At 52.7% G+C, this 21144-nt stretch overlaps 1 protein-coding gene across 1 annotated transcript in view; it reads left to right on the forward strand.

Moving 5' to 3' along the window:
• Positions 1-21144, forward strand: part of LOC143986835 (uncharacterized) — a 65839-nt gene that overhangs the window by 11120 nt on the left and 33575 nt on the right. Inside the window, exons 3-5 of the mRNA XM_077485244.1 lie at positions 9185-9334; positions 12580-12729; positions 14482-14631. Of these exons, the coding sequence (XP_077341370.1) occupies positions 9185-9334; positions 12580-12729; positions 14482-14631 (450 nt within the window). The remainder of the gene's footprint in view (positions 1-9184; positions 9335-12579; positions 12730-14481; positions 14632-21144) is intronic.

Below are 21144 nucleotides of genomic sequence, written 5' to 3' on the forward strand. Positions count from 1 at the left end.
CACCTCCCCCCATGCTCTCTGCCACCTCCCATGCTCTCTGCCACCCCCCATGCTCTCTGCCACCCCCTCATACTCTCCGTCTCCCCCCATGCTCTCTGCCACCCCCCGTGCTCTCTACCACCCCCCCGTGCTCTCTGCCACCCCCTGTGCTCTCTACCACCCCCCCATGCTCTCTGCCACCCCCCATGCTCTCTGCCATCCCCCCATACTCTCCACCTCCTCCCAAGCTCTCTGCCATCCCCCATACTCTCCACCTCCCCCCATGCTCTCTGCCATCCCCCCATACTCTCCAACTCTGCCCATGCTCTCTGCCACCCCCCATACTCTCTGCCACCCCCTATACTCTCCACCACCCCCCATGCTCTCCGCCATCCCCCCATGCTCTCCGCCTCCCTCCATGCTCTCCGCCTCCCCCCCATGCTCTCCGCCTCCCCCCATGCTCTCCACCTCCCCCCATGTCATCTGCCATCCCCCCATGCTCTCCACGTCCCCCCCATGCTCTTCACCTCCCCCACATGTTCTCTGCCATCCCCCCATGCTCTCCACCATCCCCCCCTGCTCTCCACCATCCCCCCATGCTCTCCACCTCCCCCCATACTCTCCACCATCCCCCCATAGTCTCCACCTCCCCACATGCTCTCTGCCATACTCTCCACCTCCCCCTCCATGCTCTCTGCCATCCCCCCATGCCACCTGCCATCCCCCCATGCTCTCCACCATTCCCCCATGCTCTCCACCTCCCCCTATGCTCTCCACCTCCCCCCATGCTCTCTGCCATCCCCCATAGTCTCCACCCCCCATGCTCTCTGCCACCTCCCATGCTCTCTGCCACCCCCTCATACTCTCCGCCTCCCCCCATGCTCTCTGCCACCCCCCGTGCTCTCTGCCACCCCCCGTGCTCTCTGCCACCCCCCGTGCTCTCTGCCACCCCCTGTGCTCTCTGCCATCCCCCCATGCTCTCTGCCATCCCCCCATGCTCTCTGCCATCCCCCCATACTCGCCACCTCCCCCCATGCTCTCTGCCATCCCCCATGCTCTCCACCTCTGCCCATGCTCTCCACCTCTGCCCATGCTCTCTGCCACCCCCCATACTCTCTGCCACCCCCCATACTCTCTGCCACCCCCCATACTCTCTGCCACCCCCCCATACACTCCACCACCCCCCATGCTCTCCGCCATCCCCCCATGCTCTCCGCCATCCCCCCATGTTCTCCGCCATCCCCCCATGCTCTCCACCTCCCCCAATGCTCTCCGCCTCCCCCCATGCTCTCCACCTCCCCCTATGCTCTCCACCTCCCCCCATGCCATCTGCCATCCCCCCATGCTCTCCACGTCCCCCCCATGCTCTTCACCTCCCCCACATGTTCTCTGCCATCCCCCCAGGCTCTCCACCATCCCCCCATGCTCTCCACCATCCCCCCATGCTCTCCACCTCCCCCCATGCTCTCCACCTCCCCCCCATGCTCTCTGCCATCCCCCATAGTCTCCACCTCCCCCCATGCTCTCTGCCACCCCCCCATACTCTCCGCCACCCCCGTGCTCTCTACCACCCCCCCATGCTCTCTGCCACCCCCCATGCTCTCTGCCACCCCCCATGCTCTCTGCCACCCCCCATGCTCTCTGCCACCCCCCATGCTCTCTGCCACCCCCCATGCTCTCTGCCACCCCCATGCTCTCTGCCACCCCCCCCATGCTCTCTGCCATCCCCCCATACTCTCCACTTCCTCCCATGCTCTCTGCCATCCCCCATAGTCTCTGCCACCCCCCCATACTCTCCACCTCCCCCCATGCTCTCCGCCATCCCCCCATGCTCTCCGCCACCCCCATGCTCTCCTCCACCCCCATGCTCTCTGCCATACTCTCCACCTCCCCCCATGCTCTCTGCCATCCCCCCATGCCATCTGCCATCTGCCATCCCCCCATGATCTCCACCTCCCCATGCCATCTGCCATCCCCCCATGCTCTCCACCTCCCCCCATGCTCTCTGCCATCCCCCATATCTCCACCTCCCCCCATGCTCTCTGCCGTCCCCCCATACTCTCCGCCTCCCCCCATGCTCTCTGCCACCCCCCCATACCCTCTGCCACCCCCCCATGCTCTTTGCCACCTCCCATGCTCTCTGCCACCCACCATGCTCTCTGCCACCCCCTCAAACTCTCCGCCACCCCCCATGCTCTCTACCACCCCCCATGCTCTCTGCCACCCCGTGCTCTCTGCCACCCCCTGTGCTCTCTGCCACCCCCTGTGCTCTCTGCCACCCCCTGTGCTCTCTGCCACCCCCCCATGCTCTCTGCCACCCCCCATGCTCTCTGCCATCCCCCCATGCTCTCTGCCATCCCCCCATACTCTCCACCTCCTCCCATGCTCTCTGCCATCCCCCATACTCTCCACCTCCCCCCATGCTCTCTGCCATCCCCCCATGCTCTCCACCTCTGCCCATGCTCTCTGCCACCCCCCATACTCTCTGCCACCCCCCCCATACTCTCTGCCACCCCCCATACTCTCCGCCATCCCCCCATGCTCTCCGCCATCCCCCCATGCTCTCTGCCATCCCTCCATAGTCTACACCTCCCCCCATGTTCTCTGTCATCCCCCCATACTCTCCACCTCCCCCCATGTTCTCTGCCATCCCCCCATACTCTCCACCTCCCCCCATGCTCTCCGCCATCCCCCATACTCTCCACCTCCCCCCATGCTCTCTGTCACCCCCCCATACTCTCCGCCTCCCCCATACTCTCTGCCAACCCCCATACTCTCCACCTTCCTCCATGCTCTCTGCCACCCCCCCATACTCTCCACCTTCCCCCATGCTCTCTGCCACCCCCCCATACTTTCCACCTCCCCCCATGCTCTCTGTCATCCCCCCATGCTCTCCGCCTCCCCCATACTCTCTGCCACCCCCATACTCTCCACCTTCCCCCATGCTCTCTGTCATCCCCCCATGCTCTCCGCCTCCCCCATACTCTCTGCTGCCTCCCCCATACTCTCTGCCACCCCCCATGCTCTCCGCCATCCCCCCATACTCTCCACCTCCCCCCGTGCTCTCTGCCACCCCCTGTGCTCTCTGCCACCCCCCCATGCTCTCTGCCACCCCCCATGCTCTCTGCCATCCCCCCATACTCTCCACCTCCTCCCATGCTCTCTGCCATCCCCCATACTCTCCACCTCCCCCCATGCTCTCTGCCATCCCCCCATACTCTCCAACTCTGCCCATGCTCTCTGCCACCCCCCATACTCTCTGCCACCCCCCCATACTCTCCACCACCCCCCATGCTCTCCGCCATCCCCCCATGCTCTCCGCCTCCCGCCATGCTCTCCGCCTCCCCCCCATGCTCTCCGCCTCCCCCCATGCTCTCCACCTCCCCCCATGTCATCTGCCATCCCCCCATGCTCTCCACGTCCCCCCCATGCTCTTCACCTCCCCCACATGTTCTCTGCCATCCCCCCATGCTCTCCACCATCCCCCCATGCTCTCCACCATCCCCCCATGCTCTCCACCTCCCCCCATACTCTCCACCATCCCCCCATAGTCTCCACCTCCCCCCATGCTCTCTGCTATACTCTCCACCTCCCCCTCCATGCTCTCTGCCATCCCCCCATGCCACCTGCCATCCCCCCATGCTCTCCACCATTCCCCCATGCTCTCCACCATTCCCCCATGCTCTCCACCTCCCCCTATGCTCTCCACCTCCCCCCATGCTCTCTGCCATCCCCCATAGTCTCCCCCCCCATGCTCTCTGCCACCTCCCATGCTCTCTGCCACCCCCTCATACTCTCCGCCTCCCCCCATGCTCTCTGCCACCCCCCGTACTCTCTACCACCCCCCGTGCTCTCTGCCACCCCCTGTGCTCTCTGCCACCCCCTGTGCTCTCTGCCACCCCCTGTGCTCTCTGCCACCCCCCATGCTCTCTGCCATCCCCCCATGCTCTCTGCCATCCCCCCATGCTCTCTGCCATCCTCCCATACTCGCCACCTCCCCCCATGCTCTCTGCCATCCCCCATGCTCTCCACCTCTGCCCATGCTCTCTGCCACCCCCCATACTCTCTGCCACCCCCATACTCTCTGCCACCCCCCATACTCTCTGCCACCCCCCATACTCTCTGCCACCCCCCCATACTCTCCACCACCCCCCATGCTCTCCGCCATCCCCCCATGCTCTCCGCCATCCCCCCATGTTCTCCGCCATCCCCCCATGCTCTCCACCTCCCCCAATGCTCTCCGCCTCCCCCAATGCTCTCCGCCTCCCCCCATGCTCTCCACCTCCCCCTATGCTCTCCACCTCCCCCCATGCCATCTGCCATCCCTCCATGCTCTCCACGTCCCCCCCATGCTCTACACCTCCCCCACATGTTCTCTGCCATCCCCCCAGGCTCTCCACCATCCCCCCATGCTCTCCACCATCCCCCCATGCTCTCCACCTCCCCCCATGCTCTCCACCTCCCCCCCCATGCTCTCTGCCATTCCCATAGTCTCCACCTCCCCCATGCTCTCTGCCACCCCCCCATACTCTCCGCCACCCCCGTGCTCTCTACCACCCCCCCATGCTCTCTGCCACCCCCCATGCTCTCTGCCACCCCCATGTTCTCTGCCACGCCCCATGCTCTCTGCCATCCCCCCATACTCTCCACTTCCTCCCATGCTCTCTGCCATCCCCCATAGTCTCCGCCACCCCCCCATACTCTCCACCTCCCCCCATGCTCTCCACCATCCCCCCATGCTCTCCGCCACCCCCATGCTCTCCTCCACCCCCATGCTCTCTGCCATACTCTCCACCTCCCCCCATGCTCTCTGCCATCCCCCCATGCCATCTGCCATCTGCCACCCCCCCCATGATCTCCACCTCCCCATGCCATCTGCCATCCCCCCATGCTCTCTGCCATCCCCCCATGCTCTCCACCTCTCCCTATGCTCTCCACCTTCCCCCCATGCTCTCTGCCATCCCCCATATCTCCACCTCCCCCCATGCTCTCTGCCATCCCCCCATACTCTCCGCCTCCCCCCATGCTCTCTGCCACCCCCCATACCCTCTGCCACCCCCCCATGCTCTCTGCCACCTCCCATGCTCTCTGCCACCCACCATGCTCTCTGCCACCCCCTCAAACTCTCCGCCACCCCCCATGCTCTCTACCTCCCCCCATGCTCTCTACCTCCCCCCATGCTCTCTGCCACCCCCGTGCTCTCTACCACCCCCGGTGCTCTCTGCCACCCCCTGTGCTCTCTGCCACCCCCCCATGCTCTCTGCCACCCCCCATGCTCTCTGCCATCCCCCCATGCTCTCTGCCATCCCCCCATACTCTCCACCTCCTCCCATGCTCTCTGCCATCCCCCATACTCTCCACCTCCCCCCATGCTCTCTGCCATCCCCCCATGCTCTCCACCTCTGCCCATGCTCTCTGCCACCCCCCCATACTCTCTGCCACCCCCCCCCATACTCTCTGCCACCCCCCATACTCTCCACCACCCCCCATGCTCTCTGCCATCTCCCCATGCTCTCCGCCATCCCCCCATGCTCTCTGCTATCCCTCCATAGTCTACACCTCCCCCCATGTTCTCTTTCATCCCCCCATACTCTCCACCTCCCCCCATGTTCTCTGCCATCCCCCGATACTCTCCACCTCCCCCCATGCTCTCCGCCATCCCCCATACTCTCCACCTCCCCCCATGCTCTCTGTCATCCCCCATACTCTCTGCCTCCCCCATACTCTCTGTCACCCCCCATACTCTCCACCTCCCCCCATGCTCTCTGTCACCCCCCCATACTCTCCGCCTCCCCCATACTCTCTGCCAACCCCCATACTCTCCACCTTCCCCCATGCTCTCTGCCACCCCCCCATACTCTCCACCTTCCCCCATGCTCTCTGCCACCCCCCATACTTTCCACCTCCCCCCATGCTCTCTGTCATCCCCCCATGCTCTCCGCCTCCCCCATACTCTCTGACAACCCCCATACTCTCCACCTTCCCCCATGCTCTCTGCCACCCCCCCATACTCTCCACCTTCCCCCATGCTCTCTGCCACCCCCCCATACTTTCCACCTCCCCCATGCTCTCTGTCATCCCCCCATGCTCTCCGCCTCCCCCATACTCTCTGCTGCCTCCCCCATACTCTCTGCCACCCCCCATGCTCTCCGCCATCCCCCCATACTCTCCACCTCCCCCCATGCTATCTGCCATCCCCCCATACTCTCCACCTCCCCCCATGCTCTCTGCCACCCCCCCATACTCTCCACCTCCCCCATAGTCTCCACCTCCCCCCATTCTCTCTGCCATCCCCCATACTCTCCACCTCACCCCATGCTCTCCGCCATCCCCCCATACTCTCCACCTCCCCCCATGCTCTCTGCCATCCCCTCATACTCTCCACCCCCCCATGCTCTCCACCTCCCCCCCATCCCCATGCTCTCTGACACCCCTATGCTCTCTGACACCCCCATGCTCTCTGCCGCCCCCATGCTCTCTGCCGCCCCCGTGCTCTCTGCCGCCCCGTGCTCTCCGCCACCCTCGTGCTCTCCGCCAGCCTCCCTGTGCTCTCTGCCGCCCTCCCTGTGCTTTCCACCTCCCCACATGCTCTCCAATGCCCCCCTGTGCTCTCCACCTCCCCCTATGCTCTATGCTGCCCCCCTGTGCTCTCCTCTTCCTCCCTGTGTTCTCTGCCTCTCCCCTGTGCTCTCGCCCCACCCCATGTTCTCAAGGTTCTTCCCTGTCCTCTCAAACCCCATGCTCTTTCCTGGTCCCACCTCACCCCTCCCCCAAACCTCTGGTGGGTTCCCCCTCCCCCTCTCAGGTGATCTGTCAGGGAGGAGAGTGGGGAAGGGCCGGTTAACATGTCATGGGCTGCTCAATGCAAAATGCCCAGGCCTATTTTTTGTCCCAGTCCGAGCCTGTTTGTCCCAGTCCGAGCCTGTTTGCCTTCCCCAAGGCACCCCCATGTTGAGGGCACGCGACCTGGTACGGCTCAGGAGGGGGGGGGTGGGGGGCGCTCGCTCGCCCCTCCTTTCCTGGCCGGCCGGGTAGCGTGCTCGGACAAGGGTCTGTTGTGGACTTGGGGGGACCCCCCCGCCGATTTTTTCTGGCGTTTGGGTTCCCCTTTAAGTCCATACCAGGCGGCGGGGCCAGCGACGTCTCCTTCGCGGGCCCCGCCTACCTGGAGACGCGCTCGAAATGAGCGGACTTTCCTCCGCGTGTGTGGGCTAGTCCGTTCATTTCAAAAGTAGGGCGGATAGTACGGCGGACTGAAAAAGTGCCGTGTGTGGGCAAGTAGCCCGTTCAGAAAGTCAGACGGACAGTCTGGCAGGAAGTCCGCCAGACTAAGTACGTCGGACAGACGGCTACGTGTGTACGTGGCTTAAGAGTCACTTTGAGGGCTTACAATGTTGTGGCAACACCAACACCTTGTTCTGCCATTTCTGCAGAGCATATAGGGCAGGTCCCTACTTTCAAACATCCAACTTGCAAACGTCTCCTACTTGCAAACCGAAGGAGACAACAGGAAGAGAGATGAAAAAAGACAGACGGCAAAACAAATTATACAGGGGAGATAACCCTTCCCTATGTTTTCCAAAAAGCTTAAAAATAGATTTTTTGACTGGAGCTACACTTTCAAAATGTACCAGTTCAAAATTACAAACAGATTCTACTTAACACAACAAATCTACACAGTCCCTGTCTTGTTTGCACTGCCTGTATACTGCTGTTCTGAGTAGATAAGACCTGGGGGCCCCACGTCTTTCCTTTTTTTAATATGGGTTACGCTTAAGGTTATTAAGGTTCCCCTTAATATCCGTACAAGACCCAAAGGGGCTGGTAATGGGCAGGGGGGCTAACCATGCCATTTTCCTCAATGATTTTCATCCATATTGCCGGAACCAGATATTACATTAAAAACAAAAGCAGTTTTAAATGACTTTTTTTCCGTTAAATGTAATTTTGTGCAGGGACTGTTATAAACACGGGAAACACGTGGCACTTCACAGGCATACTATAGACACCCCCCAGGCACGATATTTAAAGGAATATTTCACTTTTTTTTTTCACTTTAATCGTCATTAAAATCAGTGCTCCCACCAAAACGCCCATTTTAAAAAACATTTTAGGCATTGACCCATGTCCCCTGAGGCAGGAGCCAGGTCCCCAAATCCTTTTTAGGACAGTATCTTGCATATTAGCCATTAAAATTAGCACTTTTTATTTCGAACGTTCGAGTCCCATAGACTTCAATGAGGTTCTAACATTCGTACGAATTTGAGGTCCGTTCAAAAGTTCTGATGCAAACCGAACTGGGGGGGTGTTCGGCTCATCCCTACTGATCACTAGGAACAGCAGATCTCTCTCTACTTCCCTGTCAGAAAGGGAATCTTTCTGTTTACATTGACAGATCCCCGTTCTGGCTCTCTGAGGAGCGATCACGGGTCGCCGTTGGACATTGTGATCTGACCAGAAGTGGAGGAATGGATACCTGTCAAAATTAGGTACCCGTTCCTGCCCAAAAAAGTTCCAAATGTAAAGGAGAATGAAGGGGGGGGGAGAGTAGAGTGAGAGAAACTTCCCCTTTTGGGTGAAGTTCCGCTTTAGGCTCCTTTACATGGCCCATTTTCACCTAACTCCCATGGTCAATAGAAAGCCAAATAAAGGTGTCACCCTGCCTTAATGGTTCTCCATAATGTAGAATGAAGACAAGTTTGTGGGAGTCAAACTGTGAGTGGATAACACCCTCGCTATGGTCTTGGGATGAGCAAAGACAAACTGGTGGAGGGGCTTAAAAGGAGAAGCAGAGACACAAGCTACAAGTGGTAACTGGTTTGTACTGGAGACCGCACTGGACTGACTGGATCAGTCACTGGTAATGGATGGGAAATTGTGTGGGTGAGTAGAAAGAAATCCCTTTCCAGTAGGTTATGCCCAATGGTGGATGGTGGCGGTGAACTCTCTTGGGGCTTGGGCTGCTACCTTTTCCAATTCGGCCTTATGGTCATTTCCTCATGTAGACTTGGAAAAGAAGGAAAGAGCACCCGATGTCCAAGGAAAGGAGAGTTTTAGTGGTTGTAAAGACTCATTCTCAGTATAGACAGTTATTGCCTTCTTATATCCTGGAGGGCCGGGACTGATGAATGTACAATGTATCTGTAAAGAGCTAGGTAAATATAGCTACCTGTAAAAATAATAATAAATGTGTTTTTTCCTGCAGTGGTGGTGAAACCGGGCACCTGTTCTGCTTTTATCCCCTTTGTACTATGTAAGGGCCCCATACCCAGGAGCTGTAACATAGACTCGGATTGTCTTGGGACAATGAAGTGCTGTAACATCGGCTGTTCTTATGGTTGCTCAGAACCCACCAGTAAGTGGATGACTGTGATAAGATGTAAACATTGTTCAGATGTAAGATAGAGATGTAGAAAGCAACATATTTATATGAATATTTTTCAGACAGGAGATAGAGAGATACAAAGTAACATTATTTGTATCTCTCTATCTCCTGTATGATCAATGTTTATAAACATTGATTGGACAGGAGAGAGAGAGAGATACAAAAAGTAACATTGTTTATAAACATTGATCAGACGGGAGATAGAGAGATACAAAATAACATTGTTTATAAACCTTGATCAGATGGGATGGCAGCATACATTTTTGGGACATCGGGCCCCCCTTTTGAGGTTAAGGCCCGTTTCATATGGGCCGTACTCCATCAGGAGGCCACTTGCTCAGCGGGGAATCTGTCTGCTGATCCTCCACTGAGAAGGCGGATAGCTGGTCCGTGTCCGCTCCGCTTATGCAGAGTAGACACGGACACGGCCTGCTCTCCTCTATGGGCAGTCGGATGTAAATGGATCCCAACTTGCATCTGATCCACCCAGATGGAGGTAACAGAACCCCATCCATTCGTTTTTAGCAGATTAGATGTAGGTGGGTGTAAACAGACACATGTCCACTTACACCCGCCACTCCATAGAGGAGAATGGAGGGTCATTTCTGGTCCTTCCACAAAATGGACAGGCGGACTCGATCAGACCGCTAGTGTGAAAGGGGCTTAAGAAAACAGATTAGATGACCCTACACATTGCTGTTATCATGTCCCAGATTTCCAATACCCATCGTGCCCTGCTCTCTGCAGGAGATACCCAAGGAGCCTCATCAATCCAACACTGACCAGGATTGTAAAGGTGAACAGAAGTGCTGCCCCTCTGGCTGCCAGTATATATGCACAGGCACCAAAGGTAGGAGGCACAGGACTGGCATGACTTCCATATACCAGAGTCCAAAAGTCACCCCTCCTGCCTCCAAAGACATCCTTTTAATCATATAACACAACTTTTTTTAACAAGTTGGTTGCAGGAGAAGATTAAACAAGACTATGACAGGAAAAGGTGCACATCATTTGTAAGTCCTCTTTATTCAGAATGACAGAGAAGGGGTAAGTGTGAGGTATATGTAGCCAATCCACACTTACCACACTGACAACCATTACCCAGATACCTCCCTTCCTCTTCAAGGGCAGGAAGTAAAAAAATAAGTGTATATTTCTTGGTTTGCGCAAAAGTTAGAGTCTATAAAACAGGGCATATATTTATGGCATTTTTATTATTCTTTTTTTTTTTACTAGTAATGGTGGTGATCAGTGATTTTTAGCAGGACTGCGGCATTGTGGCAGACAGATGGGACACTTGTGACACTTTTTTTGGACCAGTGACATTTATACAGTGATCAGAGCTAAAAAAAAAGCCACTGATTACTGTATAAATGTCACTGGCAGGGAAGGGGTTAACACTAGGGGGCGATGAAGGGGTTAAGTGTTCCCTAGGGAGGTGTTTCTAACTATGGGGGGAGGGGAGTGACTGGAGGAGGAGAGAGATCGCTGTTCCTGATCACTAGGAACAGCAGATCTCTCTCTACTTCCCTGACAGAACGGGGATCTGTCTGTTTACATTGACGGATCCCCATTCTGGCTCTCCGAGGAGTGATCACGAGTCGTCGGCGGACATTGTGATCTGACCAGAAGTGGAGGAATGGATACCTGTCAAAATCAGGTACCCGCTCCTGCCCAAAAAAAGTGCCAAAATGTAAAGGAGGAGGGGGGAGAGGAGGAAGAGAGGAACTTCCCCTTTTGGGTGAAGTTCCTCTTTAGGCTCCCTTTACACGTCCCATTTTCACCTAACTCCCATGGCCAATAGAAAGCCAAATAAAGGTGTCACCCTGCCTTAATGGTTCTCCATAATGTTTTGTAGAAGTCAAACTGTGAGTGGATAAGGCCGCGTACACACGGGCGGACTGTTCGCCCAATTTTGTTCGTCAAACAATCCGACAAACAGTCCGCTCAAAATTTGCATGAACGGACTTGACCACACACGATGAACGAACAGTCCGCTGAAAGCGTGCGCGATGACGTGAACGGCACGTACGACGGGACGAGAAATTCGACGTCCAATACACTGCAATGCAACCTTCGCCGTGTAAATCCTTTCTGAGCATGGGCGAAACTTAGTTTGTCGAACAAGCCTACACACGAGCGGACTGTCCGCTGAAACCAAGTTTCAGCGGACTGTCTTATGGGAATTCCGAAAAACTTTGTTCGTCAGACTGTCCGCTGAAACTGTCCGCTGAAGCCCACACACGAGCGGATTGTCCGCTGAAACACTGTTCAGCGGACAAAGTTGGGCGAACAGTCCGCCCGTGTGTACGCGGCCTTACACCCTCGCTATGGTCTTGGGATGAGCAAAGACAAACTGGTGGAGGGGCTTAGAAGGAGAAGCAGAGACACAAGCTACAGTGGTAACTGGTTTTTACTGGAGACCGCGCTGGACTGACTGGATCAGTCACTGGTAATGGATGGGAAATTGTGTGGGTGAGTAGGAAGAAATCCCTTTCCAGTAGGTTATGCCCAATGGTGGATGGTGGCGGTGAACTCTCTTGAGGCTTGGGCTGCTACCTTTGACGATTAGACTTTACGGTCATTTCCACATGTAGACTTGGAAAAGAAGGAAAGAGCACCCGATGTCCAAAGAAATGCGAGTTTTAGGTAGGTTTAGGGTCCTTTCACACGGACGATCCGTTCAGGTCCGTCTGTCAGTTTTTCAGGGGGACCTGAACGGATGCTCCATAGAGCTCTATGGAGCGTCGGATGTCAGCGGTGACATGTCCGCTGACATCCGAGCCGCTCCGATCCGAAAAAGTGTGATGGAGGAAAAAGCTATTTTTCCATCCGTCATCGGATCGGGTGACGATGGACACTGCGGTCCGTTGTCACCTGATCTCCCATAGGGGACAGCGGCGCTGTGACAGGTCCATCCCTGTGCAGGGTGCAGAGACGGACCTGTCCTCTGCCTGCTCAGCGGAGATCGCTCCGGCAATCCCCGCTGTGCAAGCGGATATCCACGGTGGGGATAATCACTGATCCGCCCCATGTGAAAGGAGACTTAAAGTGTTTGTAAAGACTCATTCTCAGTATAGACAGTTATTGCCTTGTTATATCCTGGAGGGCCGGGACTGATGAATGTACAATGTATCTGTAAAGAGCTAGGTAAATATAACTACCTATAAAAAATAATAGTAATAATAATAATGATAAATGTTTTTTTCCTGCAGAGGAGGTGAAAGTGGGCACCTGTCCCGTGGTTAAAACCTTTGAAAGATGTAGGTTCCCCCTCCACATGAATTGTTACCTAGACTGGGATTGTCCCGGGACAAAGAAATGCTGTAAAACAGACTGTTCTGCTGATTGCAAGGAACCCATCGGTAAGTGGATGACTGTGATAAGATATATAGTGGCCCGGTACAGACCAGATCTTACCCAAATGTGAGGGTGGAACTGTCAGTATTGCCCCTAGGAGCCAATAATCCGATCCTTCCTTTCCTTCTCCCAGTGCAGCTTGTATAAGAACAATGTGTACAGCAAGTTTTTACAAAGCCTTTGCAGAGCTTTCATCCAGCTTTTGGCAGCTTTGTAAAAGCGTCCATCCAGCTGTACACACTGGGACCCAACAGGGCGTGTGTGTAGTACATCCTGTCCTTCATCCTCGCTGCTGTTCCCCATCTCATTTGCCACTAATGGCTGTCAAAATGACAGCAGGGAGTTCCTGTGTAAATCTTTAGAAGCTGCTGCTGTCAAAAAAGGACATCTCACACAGTGTTTATAAACATTCAGATGTAAGATAGAGAGGTAGAAAGAAACATATTTACAAATATTTTTCAGACAGGAGATAGAGAAATGCAAAGTAACATGGTTTATAAACATTGATCAAACAGGATATAGAGAGAAACATACTGGACTGACTGGATCAGTCACTGGTAATGGATGGGAAATTGTGTGGGTGAGTAGGAAGAAATCCCTTTCCAGTAGGTTATGCCCAATGGTGGATGGTGGCGGTGAACTCTCTTGGGGCTTGGGCTGCTACCTTTTCCGATTCGGCCTTACGTTAATTTCCGCATGTAGACTTGGAAAAGAAGGAAAGAGCACCCGATGTCCAAAGAAATGCGAGTTTTAGGTAGGTTTAGGGTCCTTTCACACGGGCGATCCATTCAGGTCCATCTGTCAGTTTTTCAGGGGGACCTGAACGGATGCTCCATAGAGCTCTATGGAGCGTCGGATGTCAGCGGTGACATGTCCGCTGACATCCGAGCCGCTCCGATCCGAAAAAGTGTGACGGAGGAAAAAGCTATTTTTCCATCTGTCATCGGATCGGGTGACGATGGGCACTGCGGTCCATCGTCACCCGATTTCCCATAGGGGAGAGCGGCGCTGTGACAGGTCCATCCCTGTGCAGTGTGCAGAGACGGACCTGTCCTCTGCCTGCTCAGTGGAAATCGCTCCGGCAATCCCCGCTGTGCAAGCGGATATCCACGGTGGGGATAATCACTGATCCGCCCCATGTGAAAGGAGACTTAAAGTGTTTGTAAAGACTCAGGCCGCGTACACACGCGGGGACTGTTCGCCCAACTTTGTCCGTCAAACAGTTTCAGCAAACAGTCCGCTCAAAATTAGCATGGACGGACATGGCCACACACGACGAACGAACAGTTTGCTGAAACCGTGCGCGATGACGTGAACGGCACGTACGACGGGACGAAAAATATGACGTCCTATACACTGCATTATAACTTTCGGCGTGTTAATCCTTTCTGAGCATGCGCGGAACTTAGTTTGACGAACAAGCCTACACACGAGGGGACTGTTCGCTGAAACAAAGTTTCAGCGGACAGTTTTTCGGAAATTCCGAAAAACCTTGTTCAGCGGACTGTTTGCTGAAACTGTCCGCTGAAAGCCCACACACGAGCGGACTGTCCGCCGAAACACTGTTCAGCGGACAAAGTTGGGCGAACAGTCCCCGCGTGTGTACGCGGCCTCATTCTCAGTATAGACAGTTATTGCCTTGTTATATCCTGGAGGGCCGGGACTGATGAATGTACAATGTATCTGTAAAGCGCTAGGTAAATATAACTACCTATAAAAAATAATAGTAATAATAATAAATGTGTTTTTTCCTGCAGAGGTGGTGAAACCGGGCACCTGTCCCGTGGATAAAACCCTTGCAGGATGTAAGTTCCCCATCTACAGCAATTGTAACATAGACTCGGATTGTCGCGGGACAAAGAAATGCTGTAAAACAGACTGTTCTGCTGATTGCAAGGAACCCACCAGTAAGTGGATGACTGTGATAAAATGTTAAGTGGCCCGGTACAGACCAGATCTTCCCCAAATGTGAGGGTGGAAGTGTCAGTATTGCCCCTAGGAGCCAATAATCCGATCCTTCCTTATTCTCCCAGTGCAGTTTGTATAAGAACAATGTGTACAGCAAGTTTTTACAAAGCCTTTGCAGAGCTTTCATCCAGCTTTTAGCAGCTTTGTAAAAGCGTCTATCCAGTTGTACACACTGGGAGTAAACAGGGTGTGTGTAGTACATCCTGTCCTTCATCCTCGCTGCTGTTCCCCCATCTCATTTGCCACTAATGGCTGTCAAAATGACAGCAGGGAGTTCCTGTGTAAATACAGCAGCTTTAGAAGCTGCTGCTGTCAAAAAAGGACATCTCACGCAGTGTTTATAAACATTGTTCAGATGTAAGATAGAGAGGTAGAAAGAAACATATTTACAAATATTTTTCAGACAGGAGATAGAGAAATGCAAAGTAACATGGTTTATAAACATTGATCAGACAGGATATAGAGAGATACAAAGTAACATTGTTTATAAACCTTGATCAGATGGGATGGCAGCATACATTTTTGAGACATCAGGCCACCCTTTTGAGGTTAAGGACCCTTTCACATGGGCCGTACTCCATCAGGAGGCCACTTGCTCAGCGGGGAATCTGTCTGCTGATCCTCCACTGAGAAGGCGGATAGCTGGTCCATGTCCTCTCCGCTTATGCAGAGTAGACACGGACACAGCCTGCTCTCCTCTATGGACAGTCGGATGTAAACGGATCCCGACTTGCATCAGATCCACCCAGATGGAGGTAACAGAACCTCATCCATTCATTTTTAGCAGATTAGATGTAGGTGGGTGTAAACAGACACATGTCCACTTACACCCTCCACTCCATAGAGGAGAATGGAGGGTCATTTCGGGTCCTACCACAAAATGGACAGGTGGACTCGATCAGACCGTTAGTGTGAAAGGGGCTTAAGAAAACAGATAAGATGACCCTACACATTGCTGTTAGCATGTCCCAGATTTCCAATACCCATCGTGCCCTGCTCTCTGCAGGAGATACCCAAGGAGTGTCGTCAATCCAACACTGACCAGGATTGTAAAGGTGAACAGAAGTGGTGCCTCTCCAGCTGCCAGTATATATGCACAGGCACCAAAGGTAGGAGGCACAGGACTGGCATGACGTCCATATACCAGAGTCCAAAAGTGACCCCTCCTGCCTCCAAAGACACCCTTTTAATCATATAATACAAATTATAACAAGTTGGTTGGTTGCAGGAGAAGATTAAACAAGACTATGACAGGAAAAGGTGTACATAATTTATAAGTCCTCTTTATTCAGAATGACAGAGAAGCTGTAAGTGTGAGGTATATGTAGCCAATCCACACTTACCACATTGACAACCATTACCCAGATACCTCCCTTCCTCTTCAAGGGCAGGAAGTAAAAAAAATAAGTGTATATTTCTTGGTTTGCACAAAAGTTAAAGCGTCTACAATATAGGGGATATATTTATGCCATTTTTATTATTCATTTTTTTTTTCACTAGTAATGGTGGTGATCAAGGATTTTTAGTGGGACTGCGACATTGCGGCAGACATATCGGACACTTTTTTCTAACCAGTGACATTTATACAGCAATCAGAGCTAAAAATATCCACTGATTACTGCATAAATGTCACGGGCAGGGAAGGGGTTAACACTAGGGGGTGATCGAGGGGTTAAGTGTTTCTAACTATGGGGAGAGGGGACTGACTGGAAGAGGAGAGAGGTCGCTGTTCCTGATCACTAGGAACAGCAGATCTCTCTCTCTACTTCCCTGACAGTACGGGGATCTGTCTGTTTACATTGTCAGATCCCCGTTCTGGCTCCCTGAGGAGCGATCGTGGGTCGCTGGCGGACATTGCGATCTGACCAAAAGTGGAGGAATGGATACCTGAAAATCAGGTACCCGTCCCTCCCCCCCCCCAAAAAATAGGATTTTTATAACGGCTTATCTGTAAAATCCTTTTCTTGGAGTACATCATGGGCAGTGGCGGCTGGTGAAGTTTTTGGATGGGGGGGCGCCAGACCCCGCCCATCATGACCCCGCCCACCATTTTGGCCCCTCCCACTTCTCATAAAACACGCCCCTTATGTAATCGGAAACAAATTTGACGTGGGTTCCCCCTCCGAGAGCATACCAGGCCCTTAGGTCTGGTATGGATTCCAAGGGGAACCCCCTACGCCGAAAAAACGGCGTGGGGTTCCCCCCCAGATCCACACCAGACCCTTATCCGAGCACGCTACCCGGCCGGCCAGGAAAGGGAGTGGGGACGAGCGAGCGCCCCCCCCCCCCCCTCCTGAGCCGTACCAGGCCGCATGCCCTCAACATGGGGGGGTGCCTTGGGGGAGGGGGGGGCGTGCGGCCCCCCCACCCCAAAGCACCTTGTCCCCATGTTGATGAGGACAAGGGCCTCTTCTCGACAACCCTGGCCGTTGGTTGTCGGGGTCTGCGGGCGGGGGGCTTATCGGAATCCGGGAGCCCCCTTTAATAAGGGGGCCCCGGATACCGGCCCCCCACCCTATGTGAATGAGTATGGGGTACAATGTACCCCTACCCATTCACCTGTGAAAAAAAGTACAAAAAAAAAAACACAACACAGGGTTAAAATATTTTATTGCACAGCTCCGGGGGTCTTCCGTCTTCAGGGGTCTTCTCGCCGGACTCCTCCGCTATCTTCTTGTAGCTCTTTTGCTAGCGGAGGAGTCCGGCTTTCTTCCTCACCGCCGGCCTATTCTCCCGACTTCGGGGGTCTTGTCCCCCTCTTCGGTTCTTCTGCCGGGCCACCGCGCCTTCTTATAGCTCTTTTAGAGGCGGTGGCCCGGTCTTCTGCTGCTGCCGCCGCCGCCGCCGCCGCCCGTTCTTCTTCTTCTTCTTCTCCTTCTTCTCCAGGAGATGTTGCCTCGACGATCTCCCTGGCCGGAATGCCAGGGACGCGCTGCGCTGCTACTTATATAGGGACAATGGGGCGGTGTCACATGGGTTGATGTCACATGGGTTGGTCACATGGGTTGATGTCACAGTCGCCATTTTTTTTACACCTAGGGAGAGGGGGGGCGGCGCCCGGGCGCCCCCTATGGGCGGGCCGCCACTGATCATGGGACACAGCGCCTTGAGTAATAACTTAATGGGTATATAGGCATCTTCAGGTGATGGACACTGGTATACCCAATCCAGGAAGTTCCCTCCCTATATATCCCCTCCTCCTTCCAGGAGCACATCAGTTTTTGTAGCAAAGCAATATACTTAAACCCCAAAAAGAGGGGAGTAACCCCTGTGTCCCATGATGTACTCCAAGAAAAGGATTTTACAAGTAAGCTGTTATAAAAAATCCTATTTTCTTTATCGTACATCATGGGACACAGAGCCTTAAGTAATAACTTAATGGGATGTCCCATAGCAATGCTATTTGAGGGGAGGGAGACACAACTGACAGGGTATCCCCAGACCTGAGGACCTATACTGCTGCCTGCAGCACACTGGGCCCGAAGGCAATATCCTCATACCTCCTTACATCCACTTGATAAAACTTGGTGAATTTATGTACCGGAGACCAAGTTGTGGCCTTACAGATCTGAGCCATGGAGGCCTGGTGACGCACTGCCCAAGAAGCAGTACCCACCCTGGTTGACTGCACTTTGACTTGGAAAGGGGGAATCTTGCCCCTTAAATTATAAATCTGAATTATAACTTTCCGAATCCACTTAGCGACAGTGGGTTTTGATACTGCCTGGCCTTTCTTAGGACCCTCTGCCAGAATAAATAAGACATCAGTCTTTCTAATCTGAGCAGTTGTCTTTAAATAGATTTTCACTGCTTTCACCACATCAAGACAATGTAGTGACTTCTCTTCCCTGAAACATGGTTTTGGAAAAAACAAAGGCAGAACAGTATCTTGGTTCAGGTGAAAATCTGAAACCACTTTTGGCAAAAAGTCTGGACGAGGGCGTAACACCACTCTGTCCTCATGAATAATCAAGTATGTCTCTTTACAAGAAAGAGCAGCCAATTCTGAAAACCCTCCTTGCTGAGGATATAGCAACCAAAAATACCAACTTCCTTGTCAGAAGGACTAAGGGAATATGTTGTATCGGTTCAAATGGCTGTTTTTGTAACACTGACAAAACTAAGTTCAAGTTCCAATGATTCAAAGGAGGTTTGACTGGCGGATTAAACCACATCACCCCTTGCATAAAACCCCGGACTGAAGAATGTGTAGCAAACGGTCTTTGAAATAAGACCGATAAAGCTGAGACTTGGCCCTTAACAGTACTCAAGGCCAACTTCATCTCTACTCCTAACTGTAGAAAGGCAAAATTCTGCCTATGATATACCTCCGAGGATGCCAACCCTTGGATTCACACTAGGAAACATAAGCCCTCCAGACTCTATAATATATAGTCCTGGAAGCTGGCTTCCTTGCATTAATCAAGGTAGAGATAACTGACCCGGAAAGCCCACGTTTCTTCAGAATGTGGATTTCAATAGTCAAGTCGTTAAATTTAGCGTTGGAATATAGGATGGAATATCGCCTCCTGTGAGAGTAGGTCTGGCCATAGTAGGAAGGATCATGGACCCTCCACTGCCATCTTTATGATTTCTACATACCATGGCCTTCTGGGCCATGCTGGTGCTACCAGAATTACTGGCTTTCTTTCCAGCCTGATGCTGCAAAGAAGTCGAGGCAGCAACTGAATAGGGGGAAATGCATAGATCAGATCCCACTGATCCCACGGGGACACCAACGCATCTGTTCCACATGCGAGTGGATCCCTTGTACTGGACACAAAGTTGACTAACTTCATGTTGAATCTGGATGCTAGAAGATCTACGTCCAGAGTCCTCCATCTTTGGCAAATAGCCCAAAGAATGTCAGGCTGAAGAGACCAAAAAAAGAGTACTTTTCCCACTAGAAATTTGGATGTATTTGTCCAAATCATCCCCAAATAGCAGATTCCCCATGAAAAGGGAACCCAGTCAGGAGCTTCAGCTGATCAATTTTTTAACCACAGGATTCTACACATATGTACAAGCATAAGCATAAGGCAGGACGCCTGGTGAATAGAATCTTTAATGGCAAAGCATAATGCTTTTGGTAGTATGGCCAATTTCCGGGCTTGTTGTGCATAAACCTCTTTAAGGACCTGTCTAAATTGATCCTTTAGGGATTGACAGACGCCTATTGCAGCGACTGCAGGCTGAGTAATGGCACCTGCCAAGGAAAAAGCTGATTTTAACAGGAATTCCAACCTTTTATCTGCTGGATCCTTAAGCATTTGTGTATTGTCTACTGGACAAGTTAGACTTTTATTCACACTGGAAATCGCAGCGTCAACTGCTGGTATCTTGCATTTTTCATTGAATTTCTCCTCCATGGGATAGAGAACTGAAAATCTCTTTGGAGAAAGAAAATGCTTATCCGGGTGATCCCATTCAGCGTAAATATGCTGTTACATAGGTACATAGTTAGTCAGGTTGAAAAAAGACACATGTCCATCAAGTTCAACCACACAAAAAAAAAAAAAAAATGTATAATATCATACAATCCCATATACCCAATTCTATACCCAAAGTTGATCCAGAGGAAGGAAAAACCCCCCAGCAGAGCATGATCCAATTTGCTAAAGCAGGGGAAAAAATTCCTTCCTGATCCCCTGAGAGGCAATCGGATTTTCCCCGGATCAACTTTACCTATAAATGTTAGTACCCAGTTATATTATGTACACTTAGGAAATAATCCAGGCCCTTCTTAAAGCAATCCACTGAGCTGGCCAGAACCAACTTTGCAGGGAGTCTATTCCACATTTTCACAGCTCTTACTGTGAAGAAACCTTTCCGTATTTGGAGATGAAATCTCTTTTCCTCTAGACGTAAAGAGTGCCCCCTTGTCCTCTTTATTGACTGTAAAGTGAATAACTCAACACCAAGGTCACTATATGGACCCCTTATATATGTGTACATGTTGATCATATCCCCCCTTAATCTCCTCTTATCAAGAGAGAATAAATTCAGTTCCTCTAATCTTTCCTCATAGCTGAGTTTCTCCATGCCTCTTATCAGTTTGGTTGCCCTTCTCTGCACTTTCTCCAGTTCCCCGATATCCTTTTTGAGAACTGGTGCCCAAAACTGAACGGCATATTCCAGATGAGGTCTTACTAATGATTTGAGCAGGGGCAAAATTCTCTCTCTCTCTCTCTCTCTCTGGAGTCCATACCTCTCTTAATACAGGAAAGGACTTTGCTCGCTTTGGAAACCGCAGCTGTTCTAGTAATGCATGGACAGGAAATGCATGCAAAGGCTATGAAGGTTTTAAAGAACCTATGGAAGAAACCGAGCTTTCAGCAGACTCCATTAGGGGTAGCATGAAAGTAGAACGAACCATCTCCCTAAGAGATTGTATCAGCAATTTCTCAGATTGCGAGGCTGAAAAAGCTTCATCTACCATTGTTTTCTCCGCA

The sequence above is a fragment of the Lithobates pipiens genome, unplaced genomic scaffold (assembly GCF_037356315.1).
Source record: "Lithobates pipiens isolate NorthernLeopardFrog02 unplaced genomic scaffold, aLitPip1_a1.2 Scaffold_18, whole genome shotgun sequence".
Taxonomy (NCBI): domain Eukaryota; kingdom Metazoa; phylum Chordata; class Amphibia; order Anura; family Ranidae; genus Lithobates; species Lithobates pipiens.